The sequence below is a fragment of the Montipora foliosa genome, chromosome 9 (genome assembly GCF_036669935.1).
Source record: "Montipora foliosa isolate CH-2021 chromosome 9, ASM3666993v2, whole genome shotgun sequence".
Lineage (NCBI taxonomy): Eukaryota > Metazoa > Cnidaria > Anthozoa > Scleractinia > Acroporidae > Montipora > Montipora foliosa.
The window spans coordinates 6,629,153-6,641,652 of NC_090877.1; the positions used below are offsets into that span (position 1 = coordinate 6,629,153).

Here is a 12,500-nt window from a genome sequence, read left to right on the forward strand (position 1 = left end):
CATTAGTTCAAAGTAGTTCCGGTAAAGTAACCACTCAAACACGCCATTCTTTGGGCACAACTGGGCCTGTTTTGCGAAGTATGTATTCCAATTCATTTAGAAATTTACTGAGTGGACAGTCCACCAAAAATATCAAATGGCTAAGTCAAGGGCGGATCTAGGGGAGGTGCACTGGGTGCACGTGCACCCCCCCTCGGTTACCGAAAAAAAAAACGTTGTAGTTGAAAAATTCTAAAATTTACAAACGAAATAAAAAACCTAAATAACAGACAGCGGTCCGTTGTAAACAATCACACAGCAAGCGCCTGAAATTACTGTCATGTTACATTCATAATTCTTCCTATTAATGTAAGCTTAGCTAAAAAAACGGCAAAGCGAATTAAGCTACTAGAGGATATTAAAAGCACAAAAACTGCATTAAGTTAGCTTTTTATTTGCCTCATCATTTACAGATTTATCATACTACTGCCCTAACCCTCTTAAAAGCATGTATTATACATTTTCTAACAATATAAAGATTGGGCTTCCTGTGTATTTCCGTCTGACATTGCACCCCCTAGCTAAAATCCTAGATCCGCCTTTGTAAGTGATGTGCTAAATGCTAGAAACTGAAAGAGAACAGTTATTCTAATTCACACCTCTGTTATTTAAAACCGTCGTTAACACCAAACTATAAATTAAGGGAACTAGCCACAGCTACTCCTCTCAAGCTCTTAAAGTGTATTATCCCTCTGCAGGTTAAAGTACAGTTCTCCAATCAAGAGGATATTCAAAGGTTATCTGAACAGAATCATTTGATGGTCATTTGGCGAGGCTTTTAGCGTATTTTTTCCTGAACAACTCAATAGCGTATGATGAAATGATATATGAAATGAATCATATATTGACCGGCGAATATGAAATAAAGTGAAGCTACTAATGATGATCCTCGCAGGATGTTGTTGGTCGGCGGGCCAAGGCCATCTGGCATTAAAACTAATTCAACTTAAACTTTCGTTTTTAGGACAAAACTTAGCATAATAGCAAGAGAAAAACAAGGAAATGAAAAACAGAAAGTAAGATAAACTTGAGCATTCTCGCCGCTGGCAGGTGATGAACATAATGATATCCTTCGGACAGAAAGAACCGAGTCAAAAAAAAGGCGGCTACTTTAAATGTCAAGAGTCAGCTACATATACGCAGTCTTGAGAAAAAAAAATAGCATTTACAAATTAGCATTTTTGTTTTTGGTTCTTATGCCCTTGGCTGACCTTAGCGGTTTGATTTCAAGCAATGTTATGTGCTGAACAGTTTGGTATACTGAGAATCGACGCTTGCCAGAGCTTGTTCAAGTTAACTCGAATAAGATACACCCTTCATACTGAATAATTATGTAAGTTTTGGAAAGGATCCGAAAAAAGTGGAAAAACAGAAAAGATGGGAACTCAAGGACAGAAAGAAATTAAAAGCGTTTCCCGAAATAACCTAAATGTTGTCGGAACAAGTCAATTTCTTCTGATCTTGCAATGTAGCAATTACTTGTAAAAGAAGACCGGCTTGCTTGCAAAGACAATTTTGCGAACTGCTGAGAGTTCGTAATGTGATACCACGGCAGTGGAGTGAAATTAACAGCGGCAATTCTCACTTCTCCTGCCTTTGCTATGCTTTGCCGTACCTATGATCGTACCGATGCGTGTGGCTGTTTGTGCATCTGCCAACACTCTGACTTTTGGGAATACCTTACATGACATAGTAACTTCAAAATTAAGAATGGCGGATCAAAGTAACACTTCTAGTTTTCACGGTAAAAAACCGTGTCGTGCTTGTACAGATTTTAAATCGTGGATGAAACATGGAAGCAGAAATAAAACGAATGGGGTAAGATTTGGGTTTATGTAAAAATTTAGAGTAATATATGAAATATTTCCCGGACAGATTTCACTTAACCGCACGGCAGGTAAAATTGCGTCATCCTGCATTTGTTCGTTTGGTGCCGATGTTCACTGAGAAGCCCTAAGCCTAAGCCTTATACATATACATTATATCGTTATTTGACACAATAATAATTATTGATGGTGGTACTCTGCAAACGGTTAAAACAACCAATTCCTCGCTTCCCGTACTACAGCTTATGCCTGCTCTGTATTCTGATCAAATTAAGTATTGCTCCATCGTAATAATTATTTTAAAAACGAGTATAGTGAGTCCCTGGGGTAGGGCCAGAAGCATTTTCAGCCCTAAAACTTGAAAGTGACATTCTTTGGTTGAAGACATCAAGTCCTATTCAGATTTTCATGCCTGTTGCAAATCATACAGTGTCTGTCAAAAAGTAACAAACCCAAGGAAACGTCTGTGAAAATATAAACAAACAGTGCGCTTGGAAAATGTGGAAACTTTTTGGAATTCTTGTAGCTTGATAAAAGTCGGCGGGTCTAATCTGCAGATCACAGGTCACAGGTTGCAGGTCATTGTTTCACCAATACAGAAAGTATCCTAAACGTTCTGAAGGACGTTCGCGCCCAAAACGTTCCCACGCACAGATTTTTTTTAAACTTGCCACGCAGAAAGGTAATGATCTACTTTTGCCAAAAAGGCAAAAAAAAGGGGGGTCACCGTGCTCGTTTTCGAGATCATGAGGTGCATTTTTAGAAGATTGCATTACTTTAAGACGATCTTAGCTTACAACTGTCAGCAATAAAAAAGCTACATGAGTGAAATTTAGATCAGGTAAACGTACTCAGTTCAACATGACTAATATAACTAAATTAACCTTTGCAGCTGATGTCTTTTTCTGAGGTGAAATAGACCTTGAAAAACGATACATATTAGTCTAAGAAAGAAAACTTCGGTCGCACGAGAGCATAAAAGGCCAAATATTTTTAACTTCTCACGTACAGATTTTTTTTGTTTTTTGTTAAAATGGACAAAATCAAGAAAGGAAGTGATCTACGGAAAGAAAAATGGGGGTCACCAAGCATTCAAGAGAGTAAGATCGCTGCGAAGTTCTCAAAGCGATTGTCTATTCGCACTGTCACGCCATTGCGTGACATTTCCGAGAAGACCTGGGTCCACAGCTATCCCATGATGCCACATACTTTCATGTTCCATTCTTGTGGAAAATTTTTGCGCCTTTAGCATCGTGTTTACTTGCGTGGTCTACGATGCATGACGTGTGCGTGACATGTGCAAACAGGTGCGCAGTAGCAATGGGCGCGAACGTCCTTAAATGCTAACCTTAGGCCTAATTAGGCCTAAACAAAACTTTTTAGGCCCAAGGTTAGCTTTTAAGAATGTTTAGGATACTTTCTGTATTGTTGAAACAATGACCTGCAACCAGTGACCTGCGACCTGCGACCTGCAGATTAGACCTGCCGGATAAAAGGTTGTTTCACTTAATGAATGTGGCCATGCATTTCTGCTTTACAAATATTATGCACTGATCAAATCAAAACTTCAAAAAATCTAAATCTTCAACATTTGACTATTTTCTGTGCCCAGGGGTGGGGAATTTGTCCTTTGCCGGGGTGGGGTGTGGAAAATTGAACTGGAAGTGTCAGGTTTCAAAAGAATTTTTGGTGGCACCGAAGTGACTGAAGTCGCTAACAGCTTTAAACACATGTTTGGACGAGATGGAAGACTTTAAAGGAAGAGATATAGCATTTGTGAGCGATTTGCTTACAAAAAAAGGTTTTTGAAAGTTGTCTTCAAAGGAAGGTCTTCAAAGGAATTTTGGCTGCGTAATTCGTCTTTGTCATACGATAGAGTTAATAGAATATGGCACGTTTTCACACCTCCATTTCATTGTTAAAGCTGTACGTTTCTGTTAGTCTGAGGTAAAGAACTGACACTGAGCATTTTAAAACACATGCAGTCATAAACACTCTAGGCTCTGTTGTTGATAAGTATACAGTAGGGAGCTTAAGCACGTGCGTTTTTGAGATGCGGACGGCAACCGGAAGTGAGCTGTTTTCCCTTTTAACCTGTTTTCACACAACCATATTTAAATCGCTAAGTATCTTTTCTCGATTAGAGATGATTAGTGTAAAAATCTGGGAGACACCACTGTTCTGGCACTCGAAATTTTCTCTTCCAAGTGCCGTCCGTGTCTCAAAAACGCGCTTGCTTAAGCTCCCTAATACCCTTTTTAAACAACCTCTGCAGTGTTTCGGGGTTAGAGCAGCTTACATCTGCTTATTAACATTGTCAGACTTAATTCAATTTCAAGTCACTTTTAATAGTTTCAATGTTAAAGTTGTGTTTTTGTAGTTGCTCAGGTCTGGTAAAAACGGCATTATCATGTAAAGGGTCACAAAACATGTGTTGGCATGCTTATACGCAAGCTTCTTTAGTATGGTTTAACAGAGACAAATCTGGCGATAGGGTAGGGTATTTGAACACCATTTTGGCTTTCCTTAAGGAATTTGTACAATCCAGACAATGAGGTCAAATGCCTGGGGTTTGCCAGGGGGTAGAGGGGGGGGGATCTCGAAGTTTCAAGTAGATCGGTGCATTATGACATACTTAATTTTCCCTTTGGAAAGATTACATCTGAATGAGACCTTCCTTGTTTCACTTTGACGCATTTAAAACTGAAACTAATGTTCTCTTCATTGGCTTGCTTATAAATTTGTTTCTTCAGAGCAATGCATTTCAGAGCAAGGATAATTATTTTCAAGAAGAAGATAAAGTAGAATGTCCTTTAGACAGAGAAGAGCTTGGTCGTTCAACATGGAATTTTCTTCATACAATGGCCGCATATTATCCCGAAAACCCAACGCAGCAACAGCAGTCTGACATGTTTAGCTTTATGAAATTGTTTTCGAAGTTCTTTCCTTGTGAGGACTGCGCTTCACACCTCCGGAAAAGGTAATTACTTAATCCTTGAATTAAATAAGTTGAACTCCAGAAACCACCTTATGACATGTAAGCAAAAATTTTTAAGTCATAGCTTTGTACTGACCTGATATTCCTCTAATCACATATTAGGTGTTTGGCACCAACTTAAAGCTGTGTCAACTGAAATGCTTGCTCGCAATACACTGAGGTCTCTGTATAGGCGTATTCCACACTTCAACCCTTTCACCCCTGAACCGGCCCAAACCGGCCTTACTTAGCATTTTGCTCTGTCTAATGCCAGACTCGCCAATGGGGAACCCCCAAGTGTGAATGGCTTAAGCTCTTTTATGAATGCAGAATTGCAGTTTCAAGGTCTCAAATAAATACAGAGACAGAGATAACAATAAAAGTACTTTATTTAGATATTACATTGTACCATTTCAATTGCAGCTATATGATGCTTTACAGAAAATACTACAAATAGTGTAAAACAAAACTTCAGAGTTATTTTGGGCATTTTGGGAGTCAGAAGGCTTCAGATGCATCTGCATATCTATGTGTAAATTAATAGGGACTTACAGACCACTGGAAGCAGTTCATTATCAAAAGGTGAAAAAGTAGGATATTGCTACCCATCAGAAAACAGTGCTGTCAGGTTCCTGGTAAAAATATCTGGCCCAGCCAATGATTTCTGGGTGGATGAAAGCAAGTGATTAATTATTTAAACTTTTTCATGTGTTCTATATTAATTTTTAGGTTACAAACTCACCCTCCAGACACAAGGAACAGACACAATTTTTGTCAATGGATGTGCCATATGCATAATGAAGTAAACAGAAGGATTGGAAAAGAAGAGTTTGATTGTTCAAAGGTTGACGAGAGATGGCTTGATGGATGGAAGAATGGGTCTTGTGACTGATAGACTGATTATTATAAGCACAGAATTAATAACCTCAGTTTTGCTTGGTTTTATGAGTGTCAGAGTATTCTTTCATCCCAGTTAGTTGGATTAAAATTTCAGTCAACTGACAACTTGAAGAAACCTCAGTATCATGGACTCTATTCTCATTACTATATGGAAATGTGGCCCCAAACCACCTTTGGAAATGGATTTGAAAATCCATACCTTTCCAGGAATCTATGAATTTTAGATTTTAGATCTAGGAATGTGAATGTGACCATCTTCTTAAGAGAGATTATTATATGGTTCTGTCTCACAAGGACTAGGAACTACCAAGTTCACGAATTTGATTGGCTGAAATCGATATTGACCGCGGTCTAGATTTTCCCATCTAGACCAGCATCTAGACCGGTAATGTTTTGCGGTGAAAAGAAGGAAACTAACATGCAAAAATATTGAGTATTTTCTTCTACCAATATTTATTTATGGAAGTGCCAAACTGCATGATGACAAAAGAGAGGATGACGAGCAAACTTTGACAGAATTAAGTTCAGCTCATCGCCACTCATCGCCGTTCGCAAGCAAAATGTCAGTTAGTACAAACCAGTTACATTAAACGAATTAAATTATTCTTGTTTGCCATATAATAAACATCTTATTAATCGAGCTTGGTCAGTCTGTATGGGAGAATCTTGACCTTGGTCGTGTGTACAGACCTCACTGCGTTCGGTCTGTACTCGCGACCTCGGTCAAGATTCTCCCATACAGACCTCCTTCTCGGTTAATAAGAGCTAAATACAAATATATTTTGTTAACCCATTGACTCCTGGGAGTGAGACTTAACAGATTTTACTCTGTCTAATGCCAGACTATTTTACTCGTCGAGTGGGGCTCCTAGGGAGCCTGAGGAGTCAGTGTTTTTTTCACGGAGTTTAACCCATTCACACCTCAAATGCCCAATGAGTAAAATCACCTGTCACTCAAATTTATTAATTTCTAATAAAAGAGCTAAAAACTTAGAACATAGTAATAAGTTGAAGCTTTTCACGTTTTGAGTTTTTACAATGTAGTCCTTTTATTGGAAAGATTAAACATTAATTTACTCTGATTATGTAAGTGAAAGTTGTTGTTAGTTTTCTATCTTGATCTGAGGTCTGCTTTTTATCACTGTCATTTATTTTTATTTTTAATAACCCAGAGAACTATAGTATTTAAAACCTCATCCTGCCACTATTATTTGCATATCACAGTGTCCAGCAAGAATGCTTTACTAATTTGGGCACCATTCACTTCGTACAACCAGTTTCTTTAAGGCCAATAATTTTTTATGTAGTCTCTATCTGCTCCTATCTATAAAGGACCTTTGTGACTGCAAATATTGTTAAGAGTGTGAGAAAATGACTTGAATTGTAATGATTTGTTTCACCCACATTACAAGATCTTCAGTACGTTTGGCAGCAAGGGCAGTAAATATAAATTACTTTCATTGGACACAGCAAAATGCAGATAGATGAAAATGGACTATGGAGAATTTATTGCCAACAAAATATATTAATAATTCATGAACCTGGCAGCCTATCAAGACACTGATAAAATGTTACGTGCATGAGCCTTTTAAACCCCAGCGATAAAACACTCCTCATTAGAATTCTTTACATAAATAATAGTAATAAGGCCCGGCTTGTTTTTTTGTAGACTAACATCTTCCTCTTACAATTTGAACCTATTTTCAGACTCCCTGGAGACACGCTTTTTGTGGAATATTTAGGGTTAGGGTTAGTAAAGCATTCTCGCTGGACACGAGAATTCAGCAATTCTGAATGGTCGGGAAAGTAGAAGTAGATTCAACTTTCCCGACCATTACGACCGTGTCGCAGACCGATGCAGATCATATGGAAACCAGGCTTTAATGATAACCTGCGAGCGCAGACATATTTCCGGTGGTCGTTTCTCTCCCCCGATTCTCTATAAATACGTCTGCGTTCGTAGGCTACTTAAGTGACCATCGCATCAACGTTCGAGGATAATCTTTTGCGATCTTCGCTCTAAAATGTGTATTTGAATATTTTGAAGAAAACGCGCGTTTAGATGAGAGAGATTTCTTGCACGAATTATAGAACCGCAAGCGGTGAGTAAAACACGGGTGAATTTTTTCTCTACTTACCGTCTTTCGACTTCAAAATGAATGCACTAATTTCAGCGCTTGTACCGCGGATAATGTCTCCTGTCACACTTATAATTCAGTTGTCAGTTGACAGAAATGGCACGATCTTTTTGTTCCATTTTGTTTTTTGGACTCCAGGTCATCGATAATAGATGAAAATACATTTTATTGCTTTTCGAAACCCGTATTTTAAAGTCTATACTTCAACAGAAAATTAAGCAAAATATTGAAAATGCTAAAATTTCTTCGTGTGTGAGAAATACTGCGCATGTCATCGCATGACAGTGCCGCCCTTAAGTCTGTAAACGTACGCAAATTGGTGATAATTTATTCCTGCAGTTTCTCTTGCACGAAATGATATATGAAATGAATCATATATTGAACTGCGGATATGAAATCATAACTGCGAGGATCATAGCTTTATTACTTAGTTTGTCTTTCGCAGGTGTGAAACTCATTACTGGGTTGCCAGTATGGCAAACCCAGTCGGGATCTGCGTTTCATTTGTTTGTTTCAGTTTTTCTTTTTCTTTTTTTTTTTTTCCGTGTCGGTAAAAGTCTTGCCTGTCACTCTCCTGCTAAGTGGTGTCTTTGTGCATAGAGCCTTCTGCTCGTATTTTCTTAGGATAGAGAGGGTAGTGAAATGCGTAGATTTCTCTGGTGGACACAGTAGAATGATAAACTTAACCGGCAATGGCGTCGAAAGTCATGTAACGCGAATGGCGTTTTAGTGGATCTTTGAACAAAATATACCCTTATGAAGCTCAATAATGGCAAGTCATTTGGATACTGAACAAGACAGGCGGTGGAATCTTAAAAACGACGAGTAATGGACTTCGACAACAATCTGTCGCCCGTTGAGCCGAAATCAAAGTGAACTGCATTTCTAAGATTTTACCAAGTGTGCTGTTATGTAGAACACTGAAACGAAATGGAAAATTCTCTGGTAACTTATGGGTTCAACAAAGACAGAGAACGAATCGAACACCTTAAGTGGATCTGTGATCACAGTCTTCAGGTAAAAAAAAATTGAAAGTGTGACAGCCAAGAATTATTTGAAAGAAAGCTTGTCGTCTATTTTGTGCTTCATTATTCAAGGAAGAGGTTCTTCATGGAAACGGTTTGATATTGAAATTTTAGTTTGTTGTAATATTGCGCAAATTTGACACGATTGAGTTTTTTCTCTTCACGCACGTATTGAAATAGGAAGAGGTTTTTGCCTCTAATAGCAAATATGTTATTTGTTTCAAAAAATTGTTCGCTGGAAAAGGTGGCCTTTATCAATTCATCATGTTTTATGATATGCGAGTTTAACTGGATAGTTTTTATGGCAAAGTAAAGCATTTTCTTGTTATTCAAGGAAAAGGTTCTTCAGGAAAGGGTTTGAACCTGAAGTACCTGGTAATTTGACACGATTGAGTTTTTGTTTCCCCGCACGCAATGAAATAAGAAGAGGTTTTCGCCTCTAAGAGCAAATGTGTTGTTTGTTTCAAAAAATTGTTCGCTGGAAAAGGTGGCCTTTATGAATTCATTATGTTTTATAATACGCGAGCTTAACTGATAGTTTTTATGGCAATAGTAAAGCATTTTCGTGCCAAAATGAGGTTAGCGTTTTTCTGTTGTGCTAACTTAATTAAATATAAATATACCTTCTGCCTCGTGAGTTTGTTATTCTCGTTAACCAGCAATGGCGTCGAAAGTCATTGCAACGCGAATGGCTTTTTAGTGCATCTTATGTTGTTTGTTTCAATAAAATGTTTCGCTGGAAAAGGATTCTGTGATATTTCTGATATTTTCTGCCTTTGTGAATTATAATATCATGTTGGGTATTGAATTTTCGAGCTTAAGGTTGAAACGTGATACGGGAGGATATTTTTAGTATTGCACTGTAAGCAGGAAAGGTTTCACGAAAATAAAGAGGTCTGTTTGAAGCGTGCTTGAGTTTCAACAAAATGAGCCCAAAATCAGCAAAAAATTGTGACGCCGACGAATAATAAAGTAGCTGCTATTTCCAAAATGATATAATTACCTGGTGATAAGTAACCTCGTCTTGGAGAGTAAATTTTTGACTTTGCAGAAACAAACCTCACTCAGAGTTTGGGCGATTGTGATCTTTGTTTTGAATTCGCTCATTTATTGTCAAACTTTATAACACTTGACGGAAAAATAAACTTACGAAAACCCGGTCTTGCCATCATTTGACACATATGCTTCACGGTTTGGCGAGTAAACACGCCGCGGTAACTTAATCACGGCGCCCGCTGAATTCCGGCGATGTCACTTTCGATTTTGCGATTTATTTGTGCAACCAAAGGTACAATAACAAAACTGAACGTAGATAAAATCTCCCAAAATGTTTGTCGCTGATCGTAACTTTTTATATTCTATATTTACGGTTCAAAATTAATGTTGTTTTCAAGTCGTAAATATGTTATTCTCGAGCGACCGTCCTAGAAACTTCCTTCAGCTCTTTCTAAAACTGTGTATCAACTTACTTTTGCATCAATATTTGTTTTTGCATAAAGCAAGCTAAAAAAATCTGTACCTTGCTGAGTTCACTTTTGTTAGCGTTTATAGTAATTTCGGCCCAAAGCTTCTGTTTACGAAAGAGTATGGTCACCCATCCAAATACTAACCCCGACGGACAGCAGTTAACTGTAGTAAATTTTAGTATTACAAAGCTGCTCAGAGGGCATGCTTCAACTTGTGGTGAAAGAAGTTGTGAGGGAGCTTGAAAATTATCAACATGTCAGCCCAGAAGCCAATGTTTCACACTTCCCATTTATTTTCTTCAATCTTTCTGGGTTCAGTACTTTGCTAGTAACCACATGTCTTCTCAGGCTATTTACCCAAGACTTCTACCATGGCACTACGTATACAATGACAGACAATACCAAAACAATATCGTGCACTGTTAGAACTACAGTATTACCCAAGGACAACTTGAATCTCCTGGAAGACAACACACAGCTCAGTTGACATTTTATATGGAATAAATCACTGTGTTCCGTACGTCACTACCACACGTAAGCAATGCGTGTTTAATTTTTCTAAAGAGGACAGGAATTTCTTCTTTCTGACAAATGATTAATTAATAGGCCGGTAGCCAGGTTTTTAACCTCAGAAAAGGATCTGTTTCGTCGTACGAACGTGTGAGGACCTGTGAGCCAAAGGGCCTCCGCTGGTATGACTTCTGGGTGACCCCTTAAATGGTCTTAATGACCCCCCAACTTGAAAAAATTGTCTGGAACGGTGCACGTACCACAGGCAACCCAGTGTACCCTCACGGAGGGTCTAGTTGTGAATAAAATGCTTGCATGCATGCATGCTACCAGCTTTCAATCCTTTCTTAAGTCCTTATTTCCCGATCAGAGAATTCAGAGCCGCACAGGACTGCCACAGGCAAGTTAGTCAGAAGCTTTTGAAGAACGAACTATGTATCAGTAGGCAATATTGTCATTCTATGATATGGAAATAAGTTGCCCTGATGATGCTGTAATTTAGCGTAGATAATTCTGGATGGAAATTTCAGTTGGAGGAAGAATAGTAAATAGTGAGGCGCGATGGCGTCATGGTTAGTGTGCTCGACTCCGGAGCGAGTGGTCCGGGTTCGGGTCCTGGCCGGGGACATTGTGTGGTGTTGTTGGGCAAGACACTTTACTCCCACGGTGCCTCCGGTGCCTCTCTTCACCCAGGTGTATAAATGGGTACCGGCGTAATGCTGGGGGTAACCCTGCGATGGACTAGCATCCCATCCAGGGGGGAGTTTAAAATGCTCCTAGTCGCTTAATGCTACGGAAACCGGGTATAAGCACCGGCGTGTTGGGTCATTGGCTCGGAAAGTGCTTACCTACGTAAAGAAAAAGAATAGCGGTCGTTTCGCCTACTGGCCTATTCGCCCGAAATGAAAGTCTGAAACTGAAATGGAGTTTGCCCGGTCTATTCTTTAAGCAATAGTAAGAGAGCAATTGCTATATCCCTGTGTATGTGTTCACATACAATAAACCTGTCGTAAGTGTAAGTACGGCCTCAGTTTCTCGATGACTGGTGCAAGAATTTTAACCACGAACTTGGAGTAAAAGTAGGTAAACATTCATCAACCTCGTTGATTTTCTTGTTTAATTTGTTAATTATGCTAAAGGGAAAAATGGAAGAGTACATTTGTTTGCTCCTAGTTCTGCTATTACGCATCCGGCGAACCGACATTCATTTCGGGCGAATAGGCTACCACTATCAGGCGAAATTTAAGACTGTTTCTCTTTTTTTTGCGTAAAATAGCATCTTTTTTACACTGACCTTTTAGGTTGAAAGGAAATTTCACGTGCCTTTTTAAAAGTTTGCCCACTACAGAACCCAGCTGTGTAATGAATTGCTAGTTGCTAATTAACAATTATTCCTCGAGCCCGAATGGGCTCTGACTCAATAGCCCATGAGGCCGAAGGCCGAATGGGCTATTGACTCAGAGGCCATGAGGGCGAGAGGAATAATTGTTTTAGTAAAATCCAACTAGTTGATCAAAAAAATATCGAGACAAACCATCTTTCACTAGTTAAAGCTAGACTTTAATTGTTGTTTTGGTTTTCAAAGCCGGCGCTTTTCGCTACTAGTGGGCTATAACAAA

The 12,500-nt window shown here is 38.8% G+C and overlaps 1 protein-coding gene across 1 annotated transcript; it reads left to right on the plus strand.

The window, feature by feature from the left end:
- Positions 1-1,703: 1,703 nt before the first annotated feature.
- Positions 1,704-6,824, plus strand: LOC137969827 (FAD-linked sulfhydryl oxidase ALR-like). Its single transcript, XM_068816199.1, has 3 exons — positions 1,704-1,857; positions 4,619-4,845; positions 5,572-6,824. The coding sequence occupies exons 1-3, from the start codon at positions 1,750-1,752 to the stop codon at positions 5,732-5,734; spliced, it is 498 nt and encodes a 165-aa protein (XP_068672300.1). The 5' UTR covers positions 1,704-1,749; the 3' UTR covers positions 5,735-6,824.
- The last annotated feature ends 5,676 nt before the right edge of the window (positions 6,825-12,500 follow it).